Below are 27,170 nucleotides of genomic sequence, written 5' to 3'. Positions count from 1 at the left end.
ATCCTAATGGACCTGATGGAACCAGATGAAACTGAAAGAACCAAATGGACCCGATTGAAGCATGATAGAACCTAGGGCTGGGCCAAAAAATCGATTTTTATATTAATCGCGATTTTTTTCTGGCGATATTTTTTTGATTTTTTTTTGGGGGGGAGGACGACCAATCTTTATTGTACGATCATGTATTCTGTGCCATTACACTCGACAACGTCAAACCGGCCTGTTGTGTTCGTTTGTTCACAGATATCTATGCGAACAAACGAACACAACAGACAAACTGATGTGATGTGTGTATTGTTTTTTGTAAATATGACTTGTGATGTATTGTCAAGTGTTTGGTTCAACCTGCTCTTGTTTAAGGAAAGAAAATCACAATAATTGAAATATAAAATCGCCATACAAAGTGGTGGAACCTTTCAGGAACGTACATGAAGCTCTGGTCTCTGTAGGTGAAGCTCTCAGTGGGTCCCGAGGTCGGGTCGGTGCCGGCGGCCTCGGCCCGCTGCTGCTGCTGCTGCTGCTGCTGCTGCTGCTGCTGCTGCTGCTGCTGCTGCTGCTGCTGCTGCTGCTGCTGCTGCTGCTGCTGCTGCTGCTGCTGCTGCTGCTGCTGGGCGTCGTTCAGGGCGTCGCTGATGAACAGGCCCTCGTGGGTGAGGTAGGCCAGCTCGGCCTCGCCCTGCAGCAGCGACGAGCCCGGCGAGGACGACGACTCCTGACCCGAGGCGACCGAGGCCGCCGCTGCTGCCGCCGCCGCCTCCTCCAGCAGCCGGGCCTTCTGGTTCGAGTCCAGGACTTCAAGGACCACGTTTCTGATGACGCTCAGAGTCGCCTGACGGACACACAAAAACACACACACACACACACACAGACAGGAAGTGAGTAGACATTAGACCAGGGCTATTCAATTACAAATTCAGTGCGGCCAGATTTTAAAACCGAGACCTTAAGATGGACCGGACATTTTCAGCGGTCAATAAGAAGGTTATGACAAATGAGGGGCATTTTTAAAACCCAGCATTAGCTATTAAAAACAAATCTACACAGCCAGAAAAAAGAGAATAAGTCAATAAAAGTAGTACATAGTGATAGTAGTAGTAGTAAAGTGCAGCTGTTAATGCTTTGAATTGGAGGTTTTTTTAGGAACTAAAAGTTTCCTGAGGCCTACTGTCTGAGTTTCCACTGAGGTACTACCGGTAACTTTCAAAACAACACACTGACTGGGTGGGTGGGTTGTGTTAGGGCTGCACGATTATGGCCAAAATGATAATCACGATTATTTTTGTCAATATTGAAATCACGATTATTAATCACGATTATACATTATGTTAGATAAAACATGTTTTTATTGCACATTCTATTTCAAACAAACAATATGTGAACAAGGCTTTCAGTTCAAAATAAAACGTAAAATAAAAATAAATAATAAAATAAAATTTACCCAAGACAAAGGGCTAGCGAAAAATAAATGCCAGTGCAGAGGTGTCATTCTGTACAATAGCCTACAGATACTTGTGTAAAAAACAATAAATAAATCTGGTAGAAGTAGCTGCTGATTCAACTCCTTTACTCAAATAAAAGTAAGAAAGTACAGGCTCTACAGGCGCTTGATTTGATATGCAGCACAGCCCGTTTTTTAATATGTTAATATCGTGACGATCATCTTAATTTAATCGTGGCAGCCAAAATCGTGATTAAAATTCGATTAATTGTGCAGCCCTAGGTTGTGTGTTGCTAGGCTGCGTTGAGTGGTGCATTCACAGTCTGAACTATAGTAGGGATTTTGGTTCCGGGGCCCAATTGAATAGCCCTGCATTAGACAGTAGACGTGACATGACGACGTGGCGCTGCTGCTGGGTTGCTATTCTGACTCTCACCTTGATCCTCTGCAGGAAGAGAAGGAAACTCTCAAAGACGTTCTTCAGAACCTCGAACCACTGAGGGAACGTCATCAGACGCATCTGGTCAGCTAGCCTACACACACACACACACACACACACACACACACACACACACAGTACAAGTTAAAACACATCACGCCCTCATCTCTAAAACTTACGTTAACGTTTATAAATGTATTCACCCGCAGAGAAAAATGAGCTTTTGTTATATTTTACACTTTAAACTTGTGTGTGATGAACTAAGAGACAGTTTAACATCTTTCTAACTTTAACCACTAACACATCACAAACTGATTCATTAATTAGGACAAAATGTAATTTAACTGCTTTAATTAAGGATTGAAATGATGTGTTGATGTTTTATATCCAAAATGTCAAAGGGCGACTTCTTCATAACGTTCTGTGACCATGTTTCTGATTGGCTGCTTCTAGTTTTTTTCTATCCTATAATGTCCCATTATTGTGTTTTCATGAGCAAAGGTGCAACTAAAACAACCGATTAAAGGAATAGTTCACCAAAAAATGGAATTCATGCTGATGAATACTCCCGAGTGGTTTTTTATTCCTCAAAGTGAATCTGGAGACCCGGGAGGCCGGTTCCTAGTCCAACCAAAACTTTATATGAGAGTCAATAGGGCCCGACACAAAAACATCCATAAAACTACACAAAAACCATTTAATATTCCTCCACACTGCTCGTCTGCTGCAATCCAAGTGTCCTGAAGGGACCCAGGTAAATTCAATACAGGACCGTTTAGGCTGTAAAAATGTCCTAAATTACATTGTTTCCAGTAAACGATTGTAGCGATTGTTTTCTCCCCCCAGGATGACGACGAAGGTTGGCCGGCTGACCAGCTCTGCAGACCGGTTGCTGCAGAAGTCCGGACTTCGTTAGGCTGTAAAAATGTCCTAAATGACGTTGTTTCCAGTAAACTCTGGACTATCTCCCTTCAGGACACTTGGATTGCAGTGGATGAGCAGTGTGGAGGAATATTAAATGGTTGTTGTGTAGTTTCATGGACGTTTTTGTGTCGGTCCCTATTGACTCTCATATAAAGTTTTTGTTGGACTAGGAACCGGCCTCCCGGGTCTCCAGATGCACTTTGAGGAATAAAAAAACTACTCTGGAGTATTCATCAGCATGAGGGGGAGGCAATAATGACTGAATTTCATTTTTTAGTGAACTATTCCTTTAATATCAAATCATAATATTGATTTCCCAGCAGCTTATTGATCCAGATAGTTTAGATCAGAGCAGGTTTTCCACTTACTTAGTGACGACTTCAGTGTCAATGTCTTCTATGTGCAAAACACTTTCTGCTACACACTGCAACACAAACACACACATACACACAGTTTTACCACAAACAACACAAACTCTCAGTGTGTCACTGTTATTATTATTATTGTCGTTGTTTGTTTGTTTGTGTGTTTCTCTGGGACCTGAGTGACGATGGCCTTCGCCGCCAGGATCATCTCATCGCTGTAAATGTCCAGAAAGTCCAGCTTCCTCTGCCGCAGCAGACCGAACACCAGGGACTCCAGACGCTCCTGACACACACACACACACACACACAACACAAACACACACAATTAACAATGAAAACAGAAACAAATAAATAAATGAATGAATGAATGAATGAATTAAAATCCAGACTCTGCAACGAGCTGAAATCAGAGCAACTGATCAATAATCAATGAGGCCCTCAGTCAGGAGACAATGAAACTGATTAAAAGTGAACAAACACATGGAAACTGATAGGGATAGTTCAACATTTTGTCAAATTGGCCCATTGCTATAATCCCTATAGTCATAGCAGTAGGTTCTTTACCTTTAATTGTCGGTGCAAGCTATTTTTAGAACGGCGGAGCAGAGCCGTGAGCTGCTCAGAGCTACGCTACGGAGGCTCATTATGGGATTTCTTGGTTTCCCTCATCAAACTCATCAAATACACAATCCAACAACTCCACAACGCTCTGGTGGACAAGTTGTGACCTGCACATTCACCACGCTATGAGGTAATAACACAACGTTACCACACAGAGTTGTTGTAGAGGGAAATTTGTTGCCTTCAGGGACAGTTTTTCATCAAGCAGTCTCTGTGTATTTCCCTCTAAAACAACTCTGTCTGGTAACGTTGTGTTATTATCTCATAGCGTGGTGAATGTGCAGCTCACAACTTGTCCACCAGAGCGTTGTGGAGTTGTTGGATTGTGTATTTGATGAGTTTGATGAGAGAAACCAAGAAATCTCATGAGCCTCCGTAGCGTAGCTCTGAGCAGCTCACGGCTCTGCTCCACCGTTCTGAAAAACAGCTTGCACCGACAATTAAAGGTAACAAACCTACTGCTATGACTATAGGGATTATGGCAATGGGCCAGTTTGCCAAAAATGTTGAACTATCCCTTTAATCTACTACAAAGATAATTACTAATCAATTATTAGATTATTCATTGATCAAAACTTTATCAAATCTTTCATTGAACACAAAACAATTCAATTATTCAATAAGAATATGAGATTAATCAATTAATGAAGGAGCCCGACCCGTCAAGATTTATTTCCAGTCAGAATCGAATGATCGATCGATTGATTGATTGATTGATGGCTGATGATGCCACCGCTGCACATGATTGATTGCGTATTAAACGTGTGTGTGTGTGTGTGTGTTTCACCTTCTGCGACACAGCGTAGGGTGTGTGGACCTGTGACGAGCACAGCATCCGTTACACACACAAGAACCCACTTTTAGATTTAATTACTGACGAGTAATTGAGATATTTATTCCTTATTTACAATTTTTTATCTAATGTTCATCTATTTTATTTTAAATATGTTATTTATTGTTAATATTTTTGACATTTTGAAAATTCCTGGACAATATTTCACCTATTTCAGGTTTCAACCCTTCAACTGTTAAACTATAAATATGCAGGATTTCTACATTTTCCTCAAACTTTTTTTTTTATTTTTAACATTTCTACTGTTACATGTTCCACTTTTAGCCTTCAGATATGATGTAGTTCCTAGGAATTCTTCTTCTTCTTCCGAGGAAGTCCTACTTCCCATGGCTGAAAAATCACCAAACTTTGCACAAAGGTCCAACCCCATGCCAGATTCACTCAATTCCAAGGACATGGGGGCAAAATAAACGTTTAAATCTAAAAACTTTCTAAAAAATTCCTACCAAACAAACCGTAGATGCTACAGTTTTGCAACTTTCACCAAAATGTAGCCTCAATACTGCTGAAACTTTAGTTTGATGGGGTGTATTGATGGTGTGTATTGATGTGGTCAGACCTTCTCCAGGACCTGCGGCTCGTCCCTCAGGCTGCGGCTCAGGTCGCTGCGTGCGTACATGCTGAAGTCTTCAACCATCATCTTATCGATCAGCTTCTCCAGCTCACACAGCTGGGAGCCCAGGTGTCTGAGGACGGGGACGGAGAGACACACACACACACACACACACAGACACACACACACACACACACACACACACACAGACACACACAGACACACACAGACACACACAGAGAAGAGTTACCACTTTGTTCCGTCTCTACTTGGAGGATCAATAACTAAAGGTTCGTTCTGTTAAAAACAACAATAAGTGACATTCAATTTGATTTGACTCAGATCTGAAAATTCAGTCGACAGCAGATAAACACTGAGAGGAGGAGAGAGGAGGAGGAGGAGGAAGAGGAGGAGGAGGAAGAAAGGAAGAGGAGGAGGAGGAGAGAGGAGGAAGAGGAGGAGGAGAGAGGAGGAGGAAGAGGAGAGAGGGGGAGGAAGAAAGGAAGAGGAGAGAGGAAGAGGGGGAGTAGAGGCTCCACTTTAAACAGCAGTGGTGTAACCAGGCTGCTGCTGCTGCTGCCCCCTGCTGGAGGACCCTTGTACACACAGTACTCTGCCCCTCCTCTCCTCCGCTTCTCTCCCCTCTCCTCTCCTCTCGTTTCCTTGTCTCCTCTCCTCTCTTCTCCCCTCTCCTCTTGTTTCCTTGTCTCCTCTCCTCTCCTCTCCTCTCCCAGGGATGCAAACAGGTCAGGACCAAGAAAGAGAGGAATTTCCCGAGGGCGGGGTCTCACCATTAACAAATAATTACATTACAATATCACGGAAAAGTCAATTTCCAGTAGTTCAACCCCCCAACCAAGTATTGAGTGCATATAGATGGACATAGTTTTCAGAAGGCCAACATTTCTATATTAAAAATGCTTTAAAAAAAAATCCTTTGCGATATTTCCATTTTGGAGTTTCACGTGATTGTCACTGTCTCAGCCTGTTAGAAAAACATTTTACTGACCCCAGCTGAGACGCTGAGACGCTGAGACCCCCCCCCTCTCAAAAACAAAAACTCTTCGGATCTGAACGATTCACACAAGTCACCTAATTGGTCATGAAAAAAGCGAGTTGTGCTTTTTTGGCGCGCTGTTTGCATCCCTGTCTCCTCTTGTTTCCTTGTCTTCTCTCCTCCTTCCTCTCCTTTCCTCTCCCCTCTTGTTTCCTTTTCTCCTTTCCTCTCCTCTCCTCTCCTCTCCTCTCCTCTCCTCCCCTCCTCACCTGAAGCTGGTGACCCCCTCTCCTCTCCTTTCCTCCTCTCCTCTTGTTTCCTTGTCTCCTCTCCTCTCCTCTCGTTTCCTTGTCTCGTATCCTATCCTTCCTCTCCTCTTGTTTCCTTGTCTCCTATCCTCTCCCCTCCTCTCCTCTTGTCTCCTTGTCTCCTCCTTCCTCTCCTCTTGTTTCCTTGTCTCCTCCTTCCTTTCCTCTCCTCTCGTTTCCTAGTCTTCTCTCCTCCTTCCTCTCCTCTCCTCTCCTCTCCTCTTGTTTCCTAGTCTTCTCTCCTCCTTCCTCTCCTTTCCTATCCTCTCCTCTTGTTTCCTTGCTCCCCCCCCCCCTCACCTGAAGCTGGTGACCCCCTCTCCTCTCCTCTCCTCTCCTCTTGTTTCCTTGTCTCCTCCTTCCTTTCCTCTCCTCTCGTTTCCTAGTCTTCTCTCCTCCTTCCTCTCCTCTCCTCTCCTCTCCTCTCGTTTCCTTGTCTCGTATCCTGTCCTATCCTCTCCTCTTGTTTCCTTGTCTCCTCTCCTCTCCCCTCCTCTCCTCTTGTCTCCTTGTCTCCTCCTTCCTCTCCTCTTGTTTCCTTGTCTCCTCCTTCCTTTCCTCTCCTCTCGTTTCCTAGTCTTCTCTCCTCCTTCCTCTCCTTTCCTATCCTCTCCTCTTGTTTCCTTGCTCCCCCCCCCCTCCTCACCTGAAGCTGTTGCCCCCCCCCCCCCCTCACCTGAAGCTGGTGACCCCCTCTCCTCTCCTTTCCTCCTCTCCTCTTGTTTCCTTGTCTCCTTTCCTCTCCTGTCCTATCCTCTCCTCTCGTTTCCTTGTCTCGTATCCTATCCTTCCTCTCCTCTTGTTTCCTTGTCTCCTATCCTATCCTTCCTCTCCTCTTGTTTCCTTGTCTCCTCTCCCCTCCTCTCCTCTTGTCTCCTCCTTCCTCTCCTCTTGTTTCCTTGTCTCCTCCTTCCTTTCCTCTCCTCTCGTTTCCTAGTCTTCTCTCCTCCTTCCTCACCTGAAGCTGTTGCCCCCCCCCCCCTCACCTGAAGCTGTTGCCCCCCCCCCCCCTCACCTGAAGCTGGTGACCCCCTCTCCTCTCCTCTCCTCTCCTCTTGTTTCCTTGTCTTCTCTCTTCCTTCCTCTCCTTTCCTCTCCCCTCTTGTTTCCTTTTCTCCTCTCCTCTCCTCTCCTCCCCTCCTCACCTGAAGCTGGTGACCCCCTCTCCTCTCCTTTCCTCCTCTCCTCTTGTTTCCTTGTCTCCTTTCCTCTCCTGTCCTATCCTCTCCTCTCGTTTCCTTGTCTCGTATCCTATCCTTCCTCTCCTCTTGTTTCCTTGTCTCCTATCCTATCCTTCCTCTCCTCTTGTTTCCTTGTCTCCTATCCTGTCCTATCCTCTCCTCTTGTTTCCTTGTCTCCTCTCCCCTCCTCTCCTCTTGTCTCCTCCTTCCTCTCCTCTTGTTTCCTTGTCTCCTCCTTCCTTTCCTCTCCTCTCGTTTCCTAGTCTTCTCTCCTCCTTCCTCTCCTGTCCTATCCTCTCCTCTTGTTTCCTTGTCTCCTCCTTCCTCTCCCCTCCCCTCTCCTCCTCTCCTCTTGTCTCCTCTTCTTTCTTCTCCTGTCCTCTTGTTTCCTTGTTTCCTTGTCTCCTCCCCCCCCCCTCCTCTCCTCTCCTCTTGTTTCCTTGCCCCCCCCCCCCCCTCACCTGAAGCTGGTGACCCCCTGCAGCTCCTGCCCCCCCCCCCTCACCTGAAGCTGGTGACCCCCTGCAGCTCCTGCCCCCCCCCCCCTCACCTGAAGCTGGTGACCCCCTGCAGCTCCTCCTGCCCCCCCCCCCCCCCCTCACCTGAAGCTGGTGACCCCCTGCAGCTCCCGCCCCCCCCCCCTCACCTGAAGCTGGTGACCCCCTGCAGCTCCTGCCCCCCCCCCCTCACCTGAAGCTGGTGACCCCCTGCAGCTCCTGCCCCCCCCCCCCCCTCACCTGAAGCTGGTGACCCCCTGCAGCTCCTGCGTCAGCACCTCCTTGGTGGTGTTGATGAGCTCCAGCGCTCCGACGAACTCGGAGGTGGAGAGCAGCAGCTGCACCGTGGGCTGCGTCTGGTGCACCGCCGCCATCAGCTTCAGCTTGTTGTGCAGCTTCACGCAGTTGTTGCGCGCCAACGCGGTGCGCAGCGCCCGCAGCGGCCCGCGGCACATGACCCGGTCCATGTCGGCGGTGCGGCGGCGCAGCACGGCCACGGCGCGCTGCGTCGCCTGCAGCTGGTCCTGCAGCTCGTGCTGCGACGACATGGCGTGGAAGAACGCCTCGGAGCGCAGGGAGATCTGACGGGCGATGCTCACCTCCACCACGTCCAGGTAGTGGCTCAGCTGGAGGGGGGGGGGGAGAGGAGGGGAGAGGAGAGGAGAGGAGAGGAGAGGAGAGGAGAGGAGGGAGGAGGAAACAAGAGGAGAAGAGAGGAGAGGAGGAGAGGAGAGGAGGAGGGGGAGGAGGAGAGGGGGGAGGAGGAGAGAGGGGAGGGGGAGGAGGAGGAGGGGGGGGAGGAGGAGAGGAGAGGAGAGAAGGAAACAAAAGGAGAGGAGAGGAGATGAGACAAGGAAACAAGTGGAGAAGAGAGGAGAGGAGGGAGGAGGAAACAAGAGGAGAGGAGAGGAGAGAAGGAGAGGGAGAGGAGAGGAGAGGAAGAGGGGGAGGAGAGGGGAGAGGAGAGGAGGGGAGAGGAGAGGAGAGGAGAGGAGAGGAGATAAGGGAGGAGACAAGGAAACAAGAGGAGAGGAGAGGAAACAAGAGGAGAGGGGAGGAGAGGAGAGGAGAGGAGGAGGAGATAAGGGAGGAGACAAGGAAACAAGAGGAGAGGAGAGGAGAGGAGACAAGGAAACAAGAGGAGAGGGGAGGAGAGGAGGAAACAAGAGGAGAAGAGAGGAGAGGAGGGAGGAGGAAACAAGAGGAGAGGAGAGAAGGAGAGGAGAGAAGAGGAGTAGGAGAGGAGAGGAGACAAGGAAACAAGAGGAGAGGAGAAGAAGGAGAGGAGAGAAGGAGAGAGGAGAGGAGAGGAGAGGAGAGGAGATGAAAAAAGGAAACAAGTGGAGAGGGGAGGAGACAAGGAAACGAGAGAGGAGGAGAATAAATTCAAACAAACTCTTCTGATTGGCTGATCCAATAAAAACAAAGCAGATTTCACAATAAAACATAAACCTGCAAGTTGTTGTTGGATGGTGTTGTCCAGGTGTGTGTGTGTGTGTGTGTGTGTGTGTGTGTGTGTGTCCAGCTGTGTGTGTGTGTGTGTGTGTCCAGGTGTGTGTGTGTGTGTGTCCAGCTGTGTGTGTGTGTGTGTGTGTGTGTGTGTGTGTGTGTACCTTCTCCTGCAGCAGCTTGGACGAGGCCACGTCTCTGCTGCTCTTCCCTCCGGCGCTGTTGAAGTGCGACCAGGGCAGCACGCTGTTGAAGGTGGCCGGGTCGTCCAGGGCGAAGTCTGGCCTCATGAACATCTGGACACACACACACACACACAATATAAACACACACATACACACACACACACAATATACATATACAAACACACACACAGGTCATGTTTTATTATCTTTGTGTGTTTGTGTTTGTCTTGTGAAGCTGCTGTTGTGACGTCGCTTCAGTTCCTTCATATGTTTCATTAACACGTCTGGACGTGAACGTCTTCTCATCTCAAGCCTTTGAAAAAATAACAGTTTAATCTACAGGGTTTATACAGGAATCTTGAAGTTAATTTTAATACCTTTTTAAGACTTTTTCAAGACCTTCTCAATATTTTTTAACACCTCACCGTCACTTCAGGCTGTAACCATTTACATCAGTGACACTTTTAACTTAACAGTTTTAGTTTGTGATAAAGACTAAAGAGAATGTGAAGCTGACGTCACGCCGCTTTGCGTTGGGGAACGACGGCGCCATCTTTGGAGGAACTAGAGCACTGGAAAAGAGAGTAGCGACACGCATTGGTCAAGTGGAAACGCCCCCTGGTGGCGGGATATGGGTATTGCAAATGCGCCCAAGAGCTGGCATCTCTGCAGTGTTGGTGAATGAGTAAGTGCGGTATTTTCAATAATTTAAGGACATTTATAGATCACCCACGTTAATAGCATCATCGTGGACCCTTTTACAGATAAATATTAACATATAGTGGCCATTAATTGTTGTGTCACGAATGCTTGCTGTTTTAAATGATAAAGATAAGTCCACTAAAGTGTCATACCAGTTTGCGCGCTAAATTCAACTGTGTTTCTAACTGTTTGCCACTTAAGCCTGTGTTTGTTAAGTTTGTTTGTTTGGTCAAGCAAGTTATTGTGCTGCTGGCTTTTATTTTATTTCCATGCGAGGCTTTTTATGTTATTTATTTTGACAGCTGGTGGTTGCTTAGCAACGGTAAAGCGTTCACTCATCCCCTTCTGTGTTTGTCCGCTGTGACTGTGACCGGTACGTACTGTAAACAGCTCCGTGTGTTTTTATTAATTATCTTTTTTTTAATCAAAATTGGAGGAAAAACTTAACATAATACGTTTTGGGTTTGATTAGAAATAGGAAGTAGTGGAGCTGTGCATAGAGCCTATACATCAAATTCAATATAGCCGGGCCAAAAAAAAAACAGTTGTTCAATTTAAATTTTGAAATAAATAAATTATAAGCATAACTTAATATGACCAAGGCACCTAAAAGCAAAAACACAGCAGTTTTCATCAATTTACAAGCAAGTTGGCAACACACATACATTGGAGTGAATGGGTTTCTTGGGCGGATTTGCAATACCCATATCCTGCCACTAGGGGGAGAATAAAGTGACCACAGGAGTCTATGGTGGTGTCGCTACTCTCTTTTCCAGTGCTCTAGGAGGAACGCAAACGTAAACAGAGAGTGGGGACTGGATTCAAGACCCAGATTTACTCCCTCCACTGACTTATCCAGACATCGTGAACTATCTCGTTTTTGGTATTAGTGCATATACTGTGCAAACTTCCCTGCTCTGCCGTGTATATGACGTCACCGTCACATCCCCGAGCGCCGCCGAAGGAAGCCGAACAGTTCCGAGAGTACAGCTGAACAGCGCGGCAGCAGCTACGTTACCTGTCGAGTGCTGCACACATCTTCGGAAGTTGTGACGGTGTCAATCAGAGCCAGATCGAGACTATCAGTGTCGTCGCTTTGTGCGTGGATGCAGAGTGAGTTGGAACTGGACATTTGTTGCTAGTTATCTGCTGTTTTGTAGAGTTTAGTGAGGTCGGAACGGCCGCCATGTTGCAACGCGTGATCACGTTTTGAGCTTCCTTATGTGAAAATATAACCAAGGGAATGTTAATGTGTTTGTATTTAGCATATACATGTTCTTAACATATAACCCTTTTTGATTTGTGTTTATAATATTGTGGATGGATTTTACATCTGCTGATATTCGTGCTTACTACAATGAATATGTTTACTCTGTAATGATGTGGTCTGGAGCGCCCTCGTGCGGCCTTTAGAGGGTACTGTTTTGATCTTACCGTTATTCTCTGCATTTGCTGAATAATAGATTATTATTTAGCTGTTTAGAAATATTGCTTTATTCGGCATTACTTATCATCATCATTATTATTAATATTAACATGTTTATTGCTCATTTGTTTGTGTATTCTAAGGAAACCACAACTCGACACTTCCTGTATGTTCATGTGTGGAATAAAGAGGGATAACAACACACTGGAGTAGCTGCAGTTCTTCTTACCGAGAACTAAGACCAGACCTGTGTACGCCAGCATACATAACAATAATTAACAAGTGGTCCTTCGAGCCGGATGTACACAAGCTGCGCCATGGCTACAAGCAAAGGATATTACGATGAGCCGCCACAGAGTCCCCGTCCCAGCAGGATGCGACGCATTCCCGGACATCTGGAGGACTACGAGCTCAGCTATCCATTCCAACATCCTCATCCCACCATGACAGGGGCAGCGTCGCTGACGACATCAACATACGCAGCACCACCCAACATAAGAGGATTCCCTTCATATCCAGTGCCCACATATCCGTCAAATGAGAGCCCTGATGATAGACTTCAGCGCCTAGAGGCACGCTGGCAGACCGTGAGACACCAAATGAAAGAGCTGGAAGCCGAAATGGACAATGTAAGACTGAATCCTCACCCTCAGGTTGGCTACACTCACCCCACATATCGCCCACAACGATATGCTGCAGATATGCCGCAGTACGGCAGCCTTCCCCATCTAGAGAGGATCCACACCAGTCCCACTAGGATGACGCAGTATCCACCTGCCTCCCACAATCCAGCTACTACGATGGAGCCTCTCTCTCAGGATCAGGACAAAGCCGATGCTTCATCAACGGACGCTGCACCCCCTGCTATACAGGCAGGAGCTGTGGACCAAGCTTCCTTTGTACTGCAGGCTGATGATGTGGATCAAGCTCCGGAAGCTGAACCTACAGGATCTGCTCCCATGTCGCAGATGAAACGTGTGGACTCTGTAGCCTCTGTTTCATCAGCAATTCATACTACTTCGCTGGTGCCACCTGCAGTCTCTGCAGTTCCTGTCCTGCCTATCCAGACTGCACCTCCCCTATCACGACCAGCATACAGTGCACCCAACCATAGGCAGCCTCCTCCGCAGCAATACCCCTATCCTCCTGCACATTATCCTGCTCCTCCTCCTGTCCAACACTATTATCCTCAGCAGCCCCTTGCACCTGTGCAGCCACCAGACAACTCTAATGCACCAGGTGTTTTAGAGATGGTTATTGCATCATCCTTTGGCATCCCCAAGCCCAAACTGACTGTTTTTACCTCAGGGAGGGAGACCGACTTCCTGCTGCTCAAAAAGGGTCTAGACAGTGTTCTTGGGCCCCACAGACATTTAAGTGAAGACTACAAGTACCAAGTCCTTCTTGACCACCTCAGATTCCCTGCTGCACTTCAAATAGCCAAGCGGTTCATCAACAGCGCCACGCCGTACACTACTGCCATGCAAGCCCTCATGCAGAGATATGGTCAGCCCAGACAGCTTGTTCAAGGAGAACTCAATGCCATCCTGAATGCTCCACCAGTGAAGGCCGGAGACTATCAAGGTATTGAAGATTTCGCAGCCTCAGTTGGAACACTAGTGGGCATGTTAAGCACGATGCAAGGTCCCTCATATTCAGAACTGATGTGTGGTTCTCATGTTGACACACTGCTCACTAAGCTGCCTGTTAACTTCAGAGACGCCTTCGTCGAATACTGCTTTTCCAGGGGAATTATCCAGAGTGGCAGTGACAGGACATATACTCTTCCAGATCTGGCAGATTGGCTTGAGAGGAAGGTCCAGACTCTGCAGGTATCCCGTCGGATAAGCGCCTGTCCATCAGAACCCACACATGCCGACAGCCGGGAGCGCAGATCAGTGAAGCAGCCAAGAGTGAAGTCTGCAACTATTCTGCTGGGTAACCACCAGGGGGCTCAGCAACCTAAACCAGCTCCTGTATCCAGCATCCCACTACAGTCTAAGAAGCGTGACAGGTTTAAGCCCTACTGCCCTTACTGTAATAACCAAGAACACTACCTCAATGCCTGTAATGACTTTGCTAAGCTCACAAACAATGCAAAGGTTGACTGGATAAAGGAAAAGAAAAGATGCTGGAGGTGTGGGAGAGGACACACACCTGACAACTGCACTTTAAAGAAGCCATGTTCAACTTGTGGAGAACAACACCTCACCGTGCTTCATGATGTGGCTCAAACAGAGACTGTCCTGACCGTGAGTACGTCCCCCAGCATGATCTACATGGACCAAATTAGTCATTCAGGTCGAGTGATGCTGAAGGTTGTCCCAGTACGCCTACACAACGGGAAGAAAACACTCAGTACTTACGCTGTTCTGGATGACGGATCTGAAAGAACAATCATACTACCAGCTGCTGTGCGTCACCTGGGTCTCAAGGGTAAGGAAGAAATCCTGTCCCTGAGGACGATTAGACAGGACAAGGTGCAATTAAAGGGAGCGACAGTCTCACTCAAAGTGTCACCCATAATGAAGAAAGGGATGAAACATGACATTCAACATGCTTTCACAGCAGCAGATCTGAATCTGGCTGAACAATCATGTGCAGCTGAACATCTGAAGCGGAGCTACCAACACATGAGAGACATTCCATTGCACTCCTACAGCAGAGTCAAGCCCATGCTACTCATCGGTTCTGACAACCCTCACCTGATAACACCATTATCCCCAGTCCGGTCTGGCCCGATCGGTGGACCTGTAGCTGTGTGCACGGCTCTGGGATGGACTGTGCAGGGACCTGCCACCTTCCTGCAGCAGTCATCAGGTGAGAACAGCTGTCTGCATTCTTCATTCCTCTCACCGTCGGAAGAGCTACATCAAAATGTTGAAAGACTCTGGAAGCTAGACACCTTACCGTTCAGAAACAGTAAGGAGGTGATCCGCTCTGGTGGGGATAAAGCAGCTATGGAACAACTGGAGCAGAAGACCATCAGAGTCACAGTTGACGGTGTGTCCCGCTATGCTACTCCATTGTTGCGTAAACCAAATGCACCCACACTCCATGCTCCACCCACGGCCGTGATAGCTCTCCTCAGGGCAACAGAGCGCCGCCTTGCTACCAACCCTGAACAAGCTGCAGTGTACAATGAGGAGGTACACAAATTGATGAAAGCTGGATATGCCGTCAAGATCAACGCTGATGAGGTGAGCAGGTCAGAGGAGTCATGGTTTCTCCCTCACCATCTTGTTTATCATAATGGTAAAGCCAGAGTTGTTTTCAACTGCTCATTCAACTATCAACAAGCCTGCCTCAATAACAACCTGCTTCCTGGTCCTACATTGAGTGCATCACTGCTTGGTGGGCTACTGAGGTTCAGAGAACATGTTGTGGCCATCAGCGGAGATATACGCGGCATGTTTCATCAGGTGCGTATCCTACCTGAAGACCAGCCCCTCCTCCGCTTCCTATGGCGTGATGGAGAGAAAGATCGCAGCCCAGAGGTCTACGAGTGGCGTGTTTTGCCATTTGGGACTACCTGCAGCCCATGCTGTGCATCTTATGCTTTACAGCGTCACGTGCAAGAACACCGTGAAGGTAATGAAGATGTGGTCCAATCTGTGCTGCAAGCATTTTATGTTGATAACTGTCTCCAGTCTCTGCAGTCTCAAGATCAAGCCAGACAGCTCATTGACAAGATGAGAGCTCTTCTTGCCAGTGGAGGCTTTGACATGAGACAGTGGTCCAGCAACATCCCCGAGGTTATCACTCACCTACCTCCCGAAGCCAAATCAGCAGGATGTGAGTTATGGCTGACTGCAAATAAGACCGACCCTCAGGAGTCAACACTCGGTCTCCTGTGGCGCTGCAGACCTGACACTCTTGGATACAAACACCGAGCCATCCCAGTGACAGAACCGACCATGAGATACGTGTATCGGGTTCTAGCCAGTCAATACGACCCGCTAGGCTACATCACACCGTATACCACGCGTGCCAAGGTCCTGGTTCAAGCTCTGTGGAGAAAGGAGAGAGGATGGGATGAGCCCATTGTGGACAGTCTCCTCCCTGTATGGAAAACATGGGAGAACGAACTCCCACAGCTTCAACATATCACACTGCCACGTTGTTACACTGTTAATGTTCCTGCTGACACTCCCGTTGAACTACATGTTTTCTGCGACGCCTCAGAAAGGGCCTATGGTGCTGTAGCATACATGAGGGTTGAAGACAGTGAAGGACAAGTACAGGTGGCATTTGTGATGGCAAGGTCTCGCGTAGCACCGAAGAAACAACTTTCAATACCCCGCCTGGAGCTGTGTGGGGCCCTGTCAGGTGCACAGTTAGCCAAGGTCCTGCACACAGAGCTGACTCTGCCAGTAAAGACAACAACACTGTGGACAGATTCCACAACTGTCCTGCACTGGATCCAGTCCGAATCTCAGCAGTACAAAGTGTTTGTGGGGACACGGATAGCCGAGATTCAAGAGCTGGTTGGAGCAGAAAACTGGAGATATGTTCCCTCAGAAGAGAATCCTGCTGACGATATTACGCGTGGGAAATCACTGGCGGATTTAGTGAAGCCCAACCGCTGGACACGTGGTCCACCTTTCCTCCTTCAGCCTCCAGTCGAGTGGCCAACTAATCCTGCTGTAAGTTCTACACCTACACCAGCAGAAGAAACACGTGATACCATCTTCTGTGGCAACATCACAGTTAACAGCCCTCCAGTCCCAGATGTGACTCAGGTCAAATCATGGTCAGAACTGGTCGACGCCACATTCCAGTCCCTGCACGGGGCGGCTGCTCCTCCCATGACTGCAGCCGACAGAGTCAATACAGAAGCTGCCATCCTGAAGAGAGCACAACAGGAGAGTTTCCCGGTGGAGTTTACTGCACTGCAAGCAGGTAAACCTCTCAGCTCCAATAGCAGCCTGTTGTCTCTATCCCCTGTCTACGACAAGGAAGTGGAGCTGATAAGGGTCGGAGGTCGACTTCGAAAGGCAGTGAATCTAGAAGAGGAAACCATCCATCCTATCATCCTGGCACCAAACCACCGTGTCACAGAGTTGCTCATCCGGGACTACGACAACCGATTGCTTCATGCAGGCCCTGATCGTGTGTTTGCAGAAATAAGGAGGACATACTGGATCATCCGTGGCCGTCAAGCTGTCAAGAAACACCAGCATAGCTGCACGGAGTGCCGCAAATGGCGCAGCAAGCCTGTCATTCCTCAGATGGCCGACCTGCCAGCTGCACGGTTGCGTATCAACCAACCACCATACTGGTCTACTGGAGTAGATTGTTTTGGTCCGTACACCATCAAAATAGGCCGCAGACACGAGAAAAGGTGGGGCATTATCTTCAAATGCCTCACTACTCGGTGCGTGCATCTGGACCTTTTGTGCAGTATGGACACTGACTCCTTTCTGCTCGCCTTACGACGCTTCGTGGCAAGAAGAGGGAAGCCATTTGAGATTCTCTGTGACCGAGGCACTAATTTCCGAGGAGGTGACAGAGAGCTGCAAGAAGCCTTCGCCGCACTTGAGCCAGCATTAAAGGACCAGTTTGCTGAGCAGAGCATCAGCTTCAGATTTAATCCACCACTTGCACCGCATTTCGGCGGTGTATGGGAGAGAGAGATCAAATCTGTTAAAGCTTCCCTGCAAGTCGTGCTGAAAGACCAAGTGCTCCCAGAGGAAGTCCTCATGACGGTCCTGATAGAAGTTGAGGGGATCCTCAACTCTAAGCCCCTGGGCTATGCTACATCAGACATTGCAGATCCCGACCCCATAACGCCAAATCTTCTACTCATGGGGCGGCGGGATTCATCACTACCACAAGCTGTGTACCACAACAGCGATCTGCTTGGTCGTCGCCGCTGGAAACACAGCCAGGTGCTGGCAGATCACTTCTGGCTCCAATTCACCAAGAACTATCTCCCCAGCCTTCAACATCGTCGGAAGTGGCATAGTTCTACTGTGGACCTCACTACAGATCAGGTGGTCATGATCATTGACTCACAGCTGCCCAGAGCACTGTGGCCGGTTGGACGAGTCACCAAAGTGATCCCCAGTGATGACGGCCGGATACGCACAGCTGAGGTAAACATTAAAGGGTCTACATACACAAGGCCAGTGGCTAAACTCATCCCCCTGCCAGCAATGCCAGAGGACTGAGACTGATCTTACGGCCCAGCAGGGACCTTTGTGGTACTGCGAATTCACCATGTGAATTCGGGGGCGGCTGTGCAAACTTCCCTGCTCTGCCGTGTATATGACGTCACCGTCACATCCCCGAGCGCCGCCGAAGGAAGCCGAACAGTTCCGAGAGTACAGCTGAACAGCGCGGCAGCAGCTACGTTACCTGTCGAGTGCTGCACACATCTTCGGAAGTTGTGACGTGTCAATCAGAGCCAGATCGAGACTATCAGTGTCGTCGCTTTGTGCGTGGATGCAGAGTGAGTTGGAACTGGACATTTGTTGCTAGTTATCTGCTGTTTTGTAGAGTTTAGTGAGGTCGGAACGGCCGCCATGTTGCAACGCGTGATCACGTTTTGAGCTTCCTTATGTGAAAATATAACCAAGGGAATGTTAATGTGTTTGTATTTAGCATATACATGTTCTTAACATATAACCCTTTTTGATTTGTGTTTATAATATTGTGGATGGATTTTACATCTGCTGATATTCGTGCTTACTACAATCAATATGTTTACTCTGTAATGATGTGGTCTGGAGCGCCCTCGTGCGGCCTTTAGAGGGTACTGTTTGATCTTACCGTTATTCTCTGCATTTGCTGAATAATAGATTATTATTTAGCTGTTTAGAAATATTGCTTTATTCGGCATTACTTATCATCATCATTATTATTAATATTAACATGTTTATTGCTCATTTGTTTGTGTATTCTAAGGAAACCACAACTCGACACTTCCTGTATGTTCATGTGTGGAATAAAGAGGGATAACAACACACTGGAGTAGCTGCAGTTCTTCTTACCGAGAACTAAGACCAGACCTGTGTACGCCAGCATACATAACAATAATTAACATATACTACTGTGGCATTTTTTTACGCAGCAGTAGCCTACTGTCCCACCATGATTACTTTTAAGCGACTTTGGGGAACTTTTTTTAGGGAGACGAGCAAGTGTTTACATCCGCGATCCTCCAAAGATGGCGCCCATCGTCCCACGGCGTGACGTAACTTCACATTCTCTATAGACCACTATGATGATTATTCAAAATAGGCTGGGATAATAAATCAAAGGCAAAGTTTATAAAAAATAATTGATTTTGTTTCTAGTAGGGCTGTAGCCGATATCCGAGTACTCGAGTATTCGCTTGATTTGGGCGGTATCCGAGTACCATTTCGCTACTCGGATTCCTTCAAAATTTAAGACTTTATAATGTCGTGAAAATACTTTTTAATACTTTTTAAGGGTCTTCATTTTCCAAAAATTGATTCATCACCTTTTAATACTTTTCAAGACCCCGCGGATACCCTGATCTAATGCAACCACTTTAAAAAGTATACTCAGTAGTCTCATGAAAAATCACATTTGTTTTACATTAAATCCTTTTTTTTTTTAATCGTAAAAGAACTCATGATTCCAGATCTATGTGATAAACATGTTTTAATTATATTTATTGTATAGTATATTGTATATTTATAGTTATTGTGTGTGTGTGTGTGTGTGCGTCACCTTTGGGACTTGCTCCAGCTCGGCTCTGGATTTATCTGAGGAGAAACAGAGAAAGTTCTGGATCAGTCACATGGCCACGACTTGATTAGTCTTTGATTAGCAAAGATCAATACTTAACATTGATAATAATGTTAATAATAATATCAATAACAACAATAATTCAGGAATAAAAAAGAAACAACAGTGAAGAAACGAACGAAATGAAAACAAAGTAAAGATATAATATTGATGTTTTCTCTGTTTCAGACTGGTGGTTCATTGACACAGACAAAACCATCGATCAGATCGGTCAATAAACAAAATAATGAAGTGTTAAAGGTGAAATAGACTTTTTAAAATCTACAAAACATGAGAATCAAACTGTCATCAGTGTGTGTGTGTGTGTGTGTGTGTGTGTGTGTGTGTGAATAATTGATACCGTTGTTGGTGGTGATACTGGAGACGGCGTCCACGTCGTCTTTGTTGGGACAGATCTGTTTACAGCGCTCGTGGATTTTCTCCCTCTGAGAAGAACAGAAAAAAATTTAATTAATTAATTAATTAATTATTGATGATGACGTCAGAATCACTGGAAATGATTTGAATTTTTTTTTAAGGCTGTTGCCGTGGTAACAGCCCGTCTGTGGCCGTCACTGAGTAACGATGACACAGCAGAAAAGCAGAAACCCTCGTCCTGTCAATCTGAGTCTGGTCACATGACCACGACATCATCATTATGACCTCATCACAACCAGATGATACGTCACATCTAGTCGTTAGTTGAACAAAGGAATAAAAGACTTTATTTTTAATGTGTATATTTTTATTCTTAAAAGCTTTTTTTTTACTTTGAAATAAATAAAAATAAATCTCATCTCAGTGAGAGATGAGAGAAGAGGAGGAGAGAGGAGGGAGGAAGAAACAAGAGGAGAGGAGAGGAGAGGAGACAAAGAAACAAGAGGAGAGGAGAGGAGAGGAGAGGAGACAAAGAAACAAGAGGAGAGGAGAGGAGACAAGGAAACAAGAGGAGAGGAGAGGAGAGGAGAGGAGAGGAGAGGAGAGGAGAGGAGGAAACAAGAGGGGAGGAGATAAGGAAACAAGAGGAGAGGAGAGGAGACAAGGAAACAAGAGGAGAGGAGAGGAGAGGAGACAAGGAAACAAGAGGAGAGGAGAGGAGAGGAGGAAACAAGAGGGGAGGAGACAAGGAAACAAGAGGAGAGGAGAGGAGAGGAGAGGAGGAAACAAGAGGAGAGGAGACAAGGAAACAAGAGGAGAGGAGAGGAGAGAAGACAAGGAAACAAGAGGAGAGGAGAGGAGAGGAGAGGAGGAAACAAGAGGGGAGGAGACAAGGAAACAAGAGGAGAGGAGAGGAGAGAAGAGGAGGAAACAAGAGGGGAGGAGACAAGGAAACAAGAGGAGAGGAGAGGAGAGAAGACAAGGAAACAAAAGGAGAGGAGAGGAGAGGAGAGGAGGAAACAAGAGGAGAGAAGACAAGGAAACAAGAGGAGAGGAGACAAGGAAACAAGAGGAGAGGAGAGGAGAGGAAGGAGGAGGAGAGGAGAGAAGGAAACGAGAGGAGAGGAGAGAAGGAAACAATAGGAGAGGAGAGGAAACAAGAGGAGAGGAGAGGAGAGGAGAGGAAAGGAGACAAGGAAACAAGAGGAGAGGAGAGGAGAGGAGAGGAGAGGAGAGGAGAGGAGAGGAGACAAGGAAACAAGAGGAGAGGAGAGGAGAGGAGAGGAGAGGAGACAAGGAAACAAGAGGAGAGGAGAGGAGAGGAGAGGAGGAAACAAGAGGGGAGGAGACAAGGAAACAAGAGGAGAGGAGAGGAGAGAAGACAAGGAAACAAGAGGAGAGGAGAGGAGAGGAGACAAGGAAACAAGAGGAGAGGAGAGGAGAGGAAGGAGGAGGAGAGGAGAGAAGGAAACGAGAGGAGAGGAGAGAAGGAAACAATAGGAGAGGAAACAAGAGGAGAGGAGACAAGGAAACAAGAGGAGAGGAGAGGAGAGTAGGAAACAAGAGGAGAGGAGAGGAGAGGAGAGGAGAGGAGACAAGGAAACAAGAGGAGAGGAGAGGAGAGGAGAGGAGAGGAGAGGAGAGGAGAGGAGAGGAGAGGAGAGGAGAGGAGAGGAGAGGAGACAAGGAAACAAGAGGAGAGGAGAGGAGAGGAGAGGAGAGGAGAGGAGAGGAGAGGAGAGGAGAGGAGAGGAGACAAGGAAACAAGAGGAGAGGAGAGGAGAGGAGAGGAGAGGAGAGGAGAGGAGAGGAGAGGAGAGGAGAGGAGAGGAGAGGAGAGGGGAGGAGAGGAGACAAGGAAACAAGAGGAGAGTTGGTTAAACATGACGTCTCCTCTCCACCTGAGGACAAACCGCTCCGACAGGATTCCTGACACAGCTGAGTCAGGTACGAGACAAAGCCGAGGCCCCGCCCCCTTAGGCCCCGCCCCCTCGCCCCCCCTCACCTGTGCCGTCTCGTTCAGGTACGGCGTGAAGGTCTCCCTGGTGATGACGGGCAGGTAGAAGGACGGCATCACGTCCGTCTCGGCGAAGTCCAGCCCCCAGGTCTTGGTGAAGAAGTCCGACTCGCGCTTGGCGAGCCGCGGGTCGTTGAGCGCCGCCGGGAGGTTCACCCGCGAGCTGAACACCGTCCAGCGGTCGTGCTCCGACACCACGGACGGGCCGTCGCACAGGCCACGCCCCTCGCCTGCCAACCAATCAGAGAGGAGGACACCACATTATCTATTGATCCTGATCGATTATTGCTCCTGATCGATTAATATTCCTGTTTAGTATTCCTGGGCTGTGTCCGAAATCACCCCCTACTCACTATATAGTGCACTATATAGTGACCAGGCCATTTTGTAGTGGTGTCCGAATGTTTAGTGATTATTAATGTTCACTATATAGTGACTGAATCTATCCCACAATTCACCGCGAAATGTAGTGAACATCCAATGGTCACTAACCGAGCAAGATATCCCATCATGCATTGCGGTCACGGATCGACGCCGTTAACACACTGGCCCAGAACAACCGGTGTAGCTACCAAATAAATGCAGTAGTGCAGCAGCCTCAATAAATGTGTCCAGCTGTCAGAGTTGTCCGGTCACGGCTTCCACAGACTCCCACAACAAACGTCAGAGCAAATTTCCTAACAAGTGTTATAAACTGACCACAGACTCTGGATAGCGATGCTAATTTCTATTAGGTGTTTTACATTAACGTTAGCATTAAGCTAGCGGACATTATGCTTAGTTGTGACACTGGCTGTGTGTGTTTTGAATGTTGTTTCAAACTATGTGGGTTTGATTGAACATCTTTGATGCTTAAATATATATATATTCGCTTAACATATTGCTTTACTCCTCTACACCGGCCGTTGCCATGGTTGTATCCATGGTACCTGCACCAGCTGTTACAATCGCTGTCGGAACGTTTTAATTACGTGACGTAATACGTCATTAACTGTGCGGCGGAGTAGTGTCCGAAAGTGTTTTTTTATTTGACCAGTGAGTCCACTATATAGTCACTATATTGAATTCACTATATAGGGAGTAGGGAGGAGGGAATGAGGGAGTGATTTCGGACACAACCCTGGTCAATTATGGTTCTTGATAGATTATTGCTCCCAATCGATTATTATTCCTGATAGATTATTGCTCCCAAATGATTATTATTCCTGATCAATTATGGTTCTTGATAGATTATTGCTCCCAATCGATTGTTATTCCTGATCAATTATGGTTCCTGATAGATTATTGCTCCCAATCGATTGTTATTCCTGATCAATTATGGTTCCTGATAGATTATTGCTCCCAATTGATTGTTATTCCTGATCAATTATGGATCCTGATAGATTATTATTCCCGCTCAATTATTATTCCTGATCGTTATTGTTCTCGATATATTATTGTTTCTCATCAATTATTATTTCTGATCGATTATTATTCCTAATCAATTATAATCTCTCATGGATTATTATGTTTGATATATTCTCGATATGATCGATTATTGTTACTGTTTACTATTCCAAGTTGACGTCCTGTGTGATATTGATCATATACTATAACCAAACAGATAATTGATCGCTGCTGTGACTGGCGATGACATCACCAGTGTGACATCATCAGTGTGTCAGTGTGACATCATCGTCATCAGTATCTGACCTGTGGGCTCCTTGGGGCAGACGTCGGGCAGCATCCGTGCCGGCCGGCGGCAGCGGGGGGGGGAGGGGTTCTGCTCCTTGAGGAACCTCCCGTCTCGTCCTCCGGCGGCGCGGCGCGGCGCTGGGGAGGAGCCGTGGCTGGACGCCATGACATCAGGACACGCCTCCTCAGAGGCCGCTGCACACGCACACACACAGACACAGAGAGTTAGTTAGAGAGAGTTATGCTGCGTTCAAGACAACTCGGAAGTCGGAAAAAAACTAGCTCCGAGTTGTAAAAAATGAATTGAACGGCGCCGAACTCGGAAATTACAGGTCGGAAACTCGGGTATCATATCAGAGCTCCGACTTTCCGACTTGACGTCATGACAACATCAAAACATGGCCGCCCTCGTCTTAGAATTTAGACATTTTAAGTTATTTGTTGAGGTTTTAATGCATATTTTTGTGTATTATTGCAGTAGCCTCTATGAAATACGTTTATATTAAGCTGTGATTGTTGTATGGTGTGAAATTGTGGTTCCTCGTATGTGACGGAAATAACGTTTAACTGTTATCAAGGCTATAACGTTATATGTGTACTCATCTGCAGCGTCTCCTCTCCTCCAAAACAAACATCATTTACTGCTGCATTGATTTTTCGTATTCAGCTGTGAGCCACAATACGCCAAACTTCCTTCAGGTGATGTAAATGTGGTGATTTCTGTACGTAGGCTCCAGAGCCCCGAGGCAGCGCTGCTCCTGTGTCCAATACACACATGAAGCTTCACTTTTAACCCACACAAACTAATGCGACTGCCACAATCGTTACATTTCATCAATGAGACCAGCATTTATCTCCTAAAAAGAATGTAACTACCCGGCGGTAAACCTTTAAAAACCTGCAGGTAAGTTAATTAGCGATCGTCTTTTCTCCCGGGATGACGACGGAGGTTGGCCGGCTGACGAGCTCTCCGGACGGGTGGTGTCTCTGTGACGAGCCGTTGATCTGCTCCACAGGTGGAGCTTTACTTCTCCGAAAAACATCGGAGTAGGGGTGGGCGATATGACGATATTAGATCGTGAAGGATTAGAGCATGTAGACGATCTGCCAAAGTGCAGAGATCGTAGGATCGTCTGGGGTACAAAGTTTGCTAAAAGAGATAACCACAGTTACTTTAGTTTGCATTTTTATTTGACCCTTTTCAATCAGCTATTTAGTGTTTTGATATACTTAAATCCTGTTAAAATGACTGTGTTGAATAAAGCAGTAATGTCTTCATTGATATTTTACTTTCATGTTTATTGAAAGCTACTTTTTATGTTGCAAGAGTGCACTTTACTTTAGTGTTGTTGTTTATCTTTAAGTATGTTTACGTTATTTGCGAATGTTGGCAAAATTGCAACTATTTAGATTAAAATCTGTTCAGAAAGGTTCTTTGGCCTAAACTGTCTGTTTTTCTTTTTTTGATTTGAGATCGTGATAAAATCGAAATCGTGACTTTATTTTAAAAAAATCGTGATATGATATTTTTCCTATATCGCCCACCCCTACATCGGAGCAAACGTCTAAACAGCCGTCATTTGGATAAACCGACCGCACATTGGGGATCTAAACAGCTACTTTCTCGCATGAAAAAATATTAAAACTTAACAAAATGACGTAATAACAGCGCTACAGTGAGAAATAAAACAGCTGCCGGTTGCCGCAAGATGCATTCTGGGAAACTAGTTGTCATAGCCCTCGGTTTGAAGTGTGCCCCCTAACCCTCCTCGTTGATCTATAATCAATATTGATCTACGTCTGTCACAGGTTGAGACTCTGGAGTAAAACATGTAGAAACAACAGAGGAGTTATCAGTGATCAATGATCTGATCAACTCTTATAGATAAACCTATTGATTTATAAAATAATGATTGTTGAGCTGCAGCTTCAACACCTCACACTTCCTGTTGTGTAGTTGTGTGTGTTCAGCCTGTGGAGGTGTGAGACCCTCTGATGTTAATCCATCACAGTGATGATGAGAGGATTAACACACACACACACACACACACACACACACACACGTCACTAAGCTTCTTCTGTTTCGACACAAAAACCCAACAAACGTCTAAAAGTAGAAAAACTTTTCGGTAAAAATAGAATCCGTATAAATAAATGTGTATTTTTAGAAACGGTCCTGATGCTGAGGAGGAGGAGGAAGTGGCTCAGCCCTTCAAAATAAAACGTTTATATTTAGACTGTGTTTTAACTTCTTCCTCTGTTGTTTGTCTTTCTTCACTGAACTCGTTTTGTTTTAACCAAATGAAAAACAACCAATCAGCAAATAGACGGAGGAGAGACTTCATCCCGACTCCTGCTGTTTTAGAACAATAATCCACCTATGGATTATTGGAGATTATTGAAGCCATGTATGGATTATTGGCTGTGAATGAGGCGCAGGCAGCGTCTACGGAGCGCCGCGTGGTCCAAAACCTCTGTGTTAAAGCCCCAGTATGTAACTTATTTGGCTTTTTATTAGCAAAAATCAAATCTGTCTTTCATAAATACGTATTTCACTGAATCACACCCGCATACAAATGAAAGCTTTCTGGTACCTTAGAACGAGTTGTTACAAGTCGTTACAAATACATAAGTGGGCGACGCACCGAACCGAGGCGGCCATGTTGCATCGACATTTTTTTACATTCAGTGGCAGCGTGACCGTAGGTAACCACGGAAACTCAGCGGAGCTGTCGGCTCGGCCTGTTAAAACTGTCACCACTGTGTAGTGTGAGGAAGGACGGAGGCACTGGTGTTGCATTCAGGTGCAGTCGGGCAGACGGCCGTCGGCAAACCATTTTACTCTACGAGAGAAAGACGGTAAAAACGTGGGTCAGGTAAACAATACGACATCACCATGACAACATATTGTCACGCCTGTATTGTTTTGCCTCGTGCTGGCGGACCACTTGTTTACATAGACGCTTGTTTATCCTGTTACATGCAGCGTCTGTTGTCTGTCTGACGTCTGCCCCATTTCACGTGAATGCAACATCAAGAATAGGTTCAGATATGCAACCGCACCGCTAGATGGGGGGAATTCCTACACATTATACCTTGTCAAATGTCAAATAACCACGGCAACACGTCGACTCAGTCTGAAAGTGAAGAAAACAGTCGTGTGTGTGTTTTTGTTTTAAGACAAAACCACAAAGAGACAGGAAGAGAGACTCGAACCACATGACCTGTGGTCGTTCTGCAGCTCGGTCAGTCTGGCAACGTCATCATGTGACCAAAACATCTAGAAACTATGTAATGTGACTTTAAATCAGTGTTTCTTAAACTCTCTTCAGACCAACGACAACACGTCAGCCAGAGAGAAAACACCTGAGTATGCCAAGCCATTTTAACATTTAAAAGCCAGAC

The 27,170-nt window shown here is 46.7% G+C and overlaps 1 protein-coding gene across 3 annotated transcripts in view; it reads right to left on the bottom strand.

Annotated features, from left to right (window-relative positions):
- vps54 (VPS54 subunit of GARP complex) overlaps positions 1–27,170 on the bottom strand; it is a 44,637-nt gene that overhangs the window by 15,110 nt on the left and 2,357 nt on the right. For 2 of the 3 annotated variants that reach the window (XM_085786167.1, XM_085786178.1), the window contains exons 2-13: positions 23,784–23,960; positions 22,080–22,321; positions 20,058–20,142; positions 19,640–19,674; positions 9,790–9,921; positions 8,417–8,802; positions 5,200–5,326; positions 4,575–4,604; positions 3,342–3,449; positions 3,170–3,225; positions 1,875–1,971; positions 429–829 (exon numbers count right to left, since the gene is read on the bottom strand). In XM_085786167.1, coding sequence (XP_085642293.1) covers positions 429–829; positions 1,875–1,971; positions 3,170–3,225; positions 3,342–3,449; positions 4,575–4,604; positions 5,200–5,326; positions 8,417–8,802; positions 9,790–9,921; positions 19,640–19,674; positions 20,058–20,142; positions 22,080–22,321; positions 23,784–23,931 — 1,847 coding nt within the window. In that variant the 5' untranslated portion in view covers positions 23,932–23,960. Of the gene's footprint in view, positions 1–428; positions 830–1,874; positions 1,972–3,169; positions 3,226–3,341; positions 3,450–4,574; positions 4,605–5,199; positions 5,327–8,416; positions 8,803–9,789; positions 9,922–19,639; positions 19,675–20,057; positions 20,143–22,079; positions 22,322–23,783; positions 23,961–27,170 lie in introns of those variants that run through there. The other variant, XM_085786190.1, reaches the window with a different exon arrangement.

This window comes from Trachurus japonicus, chromosome 1 (genome assembly GCF_045865225.1).
Source record: "Trachurus japonicus isolate A0001 chromosome 1, Traja_1.0".
NCBI lineage: Eukaryota > Metazoa > Chordata > Actinopteri > Carangiformes > Carangidae > Trachurus > Trachurus japonicus.
This window is presented reverse-complemented; position numbering and strand designations above follow the sequence as displayed.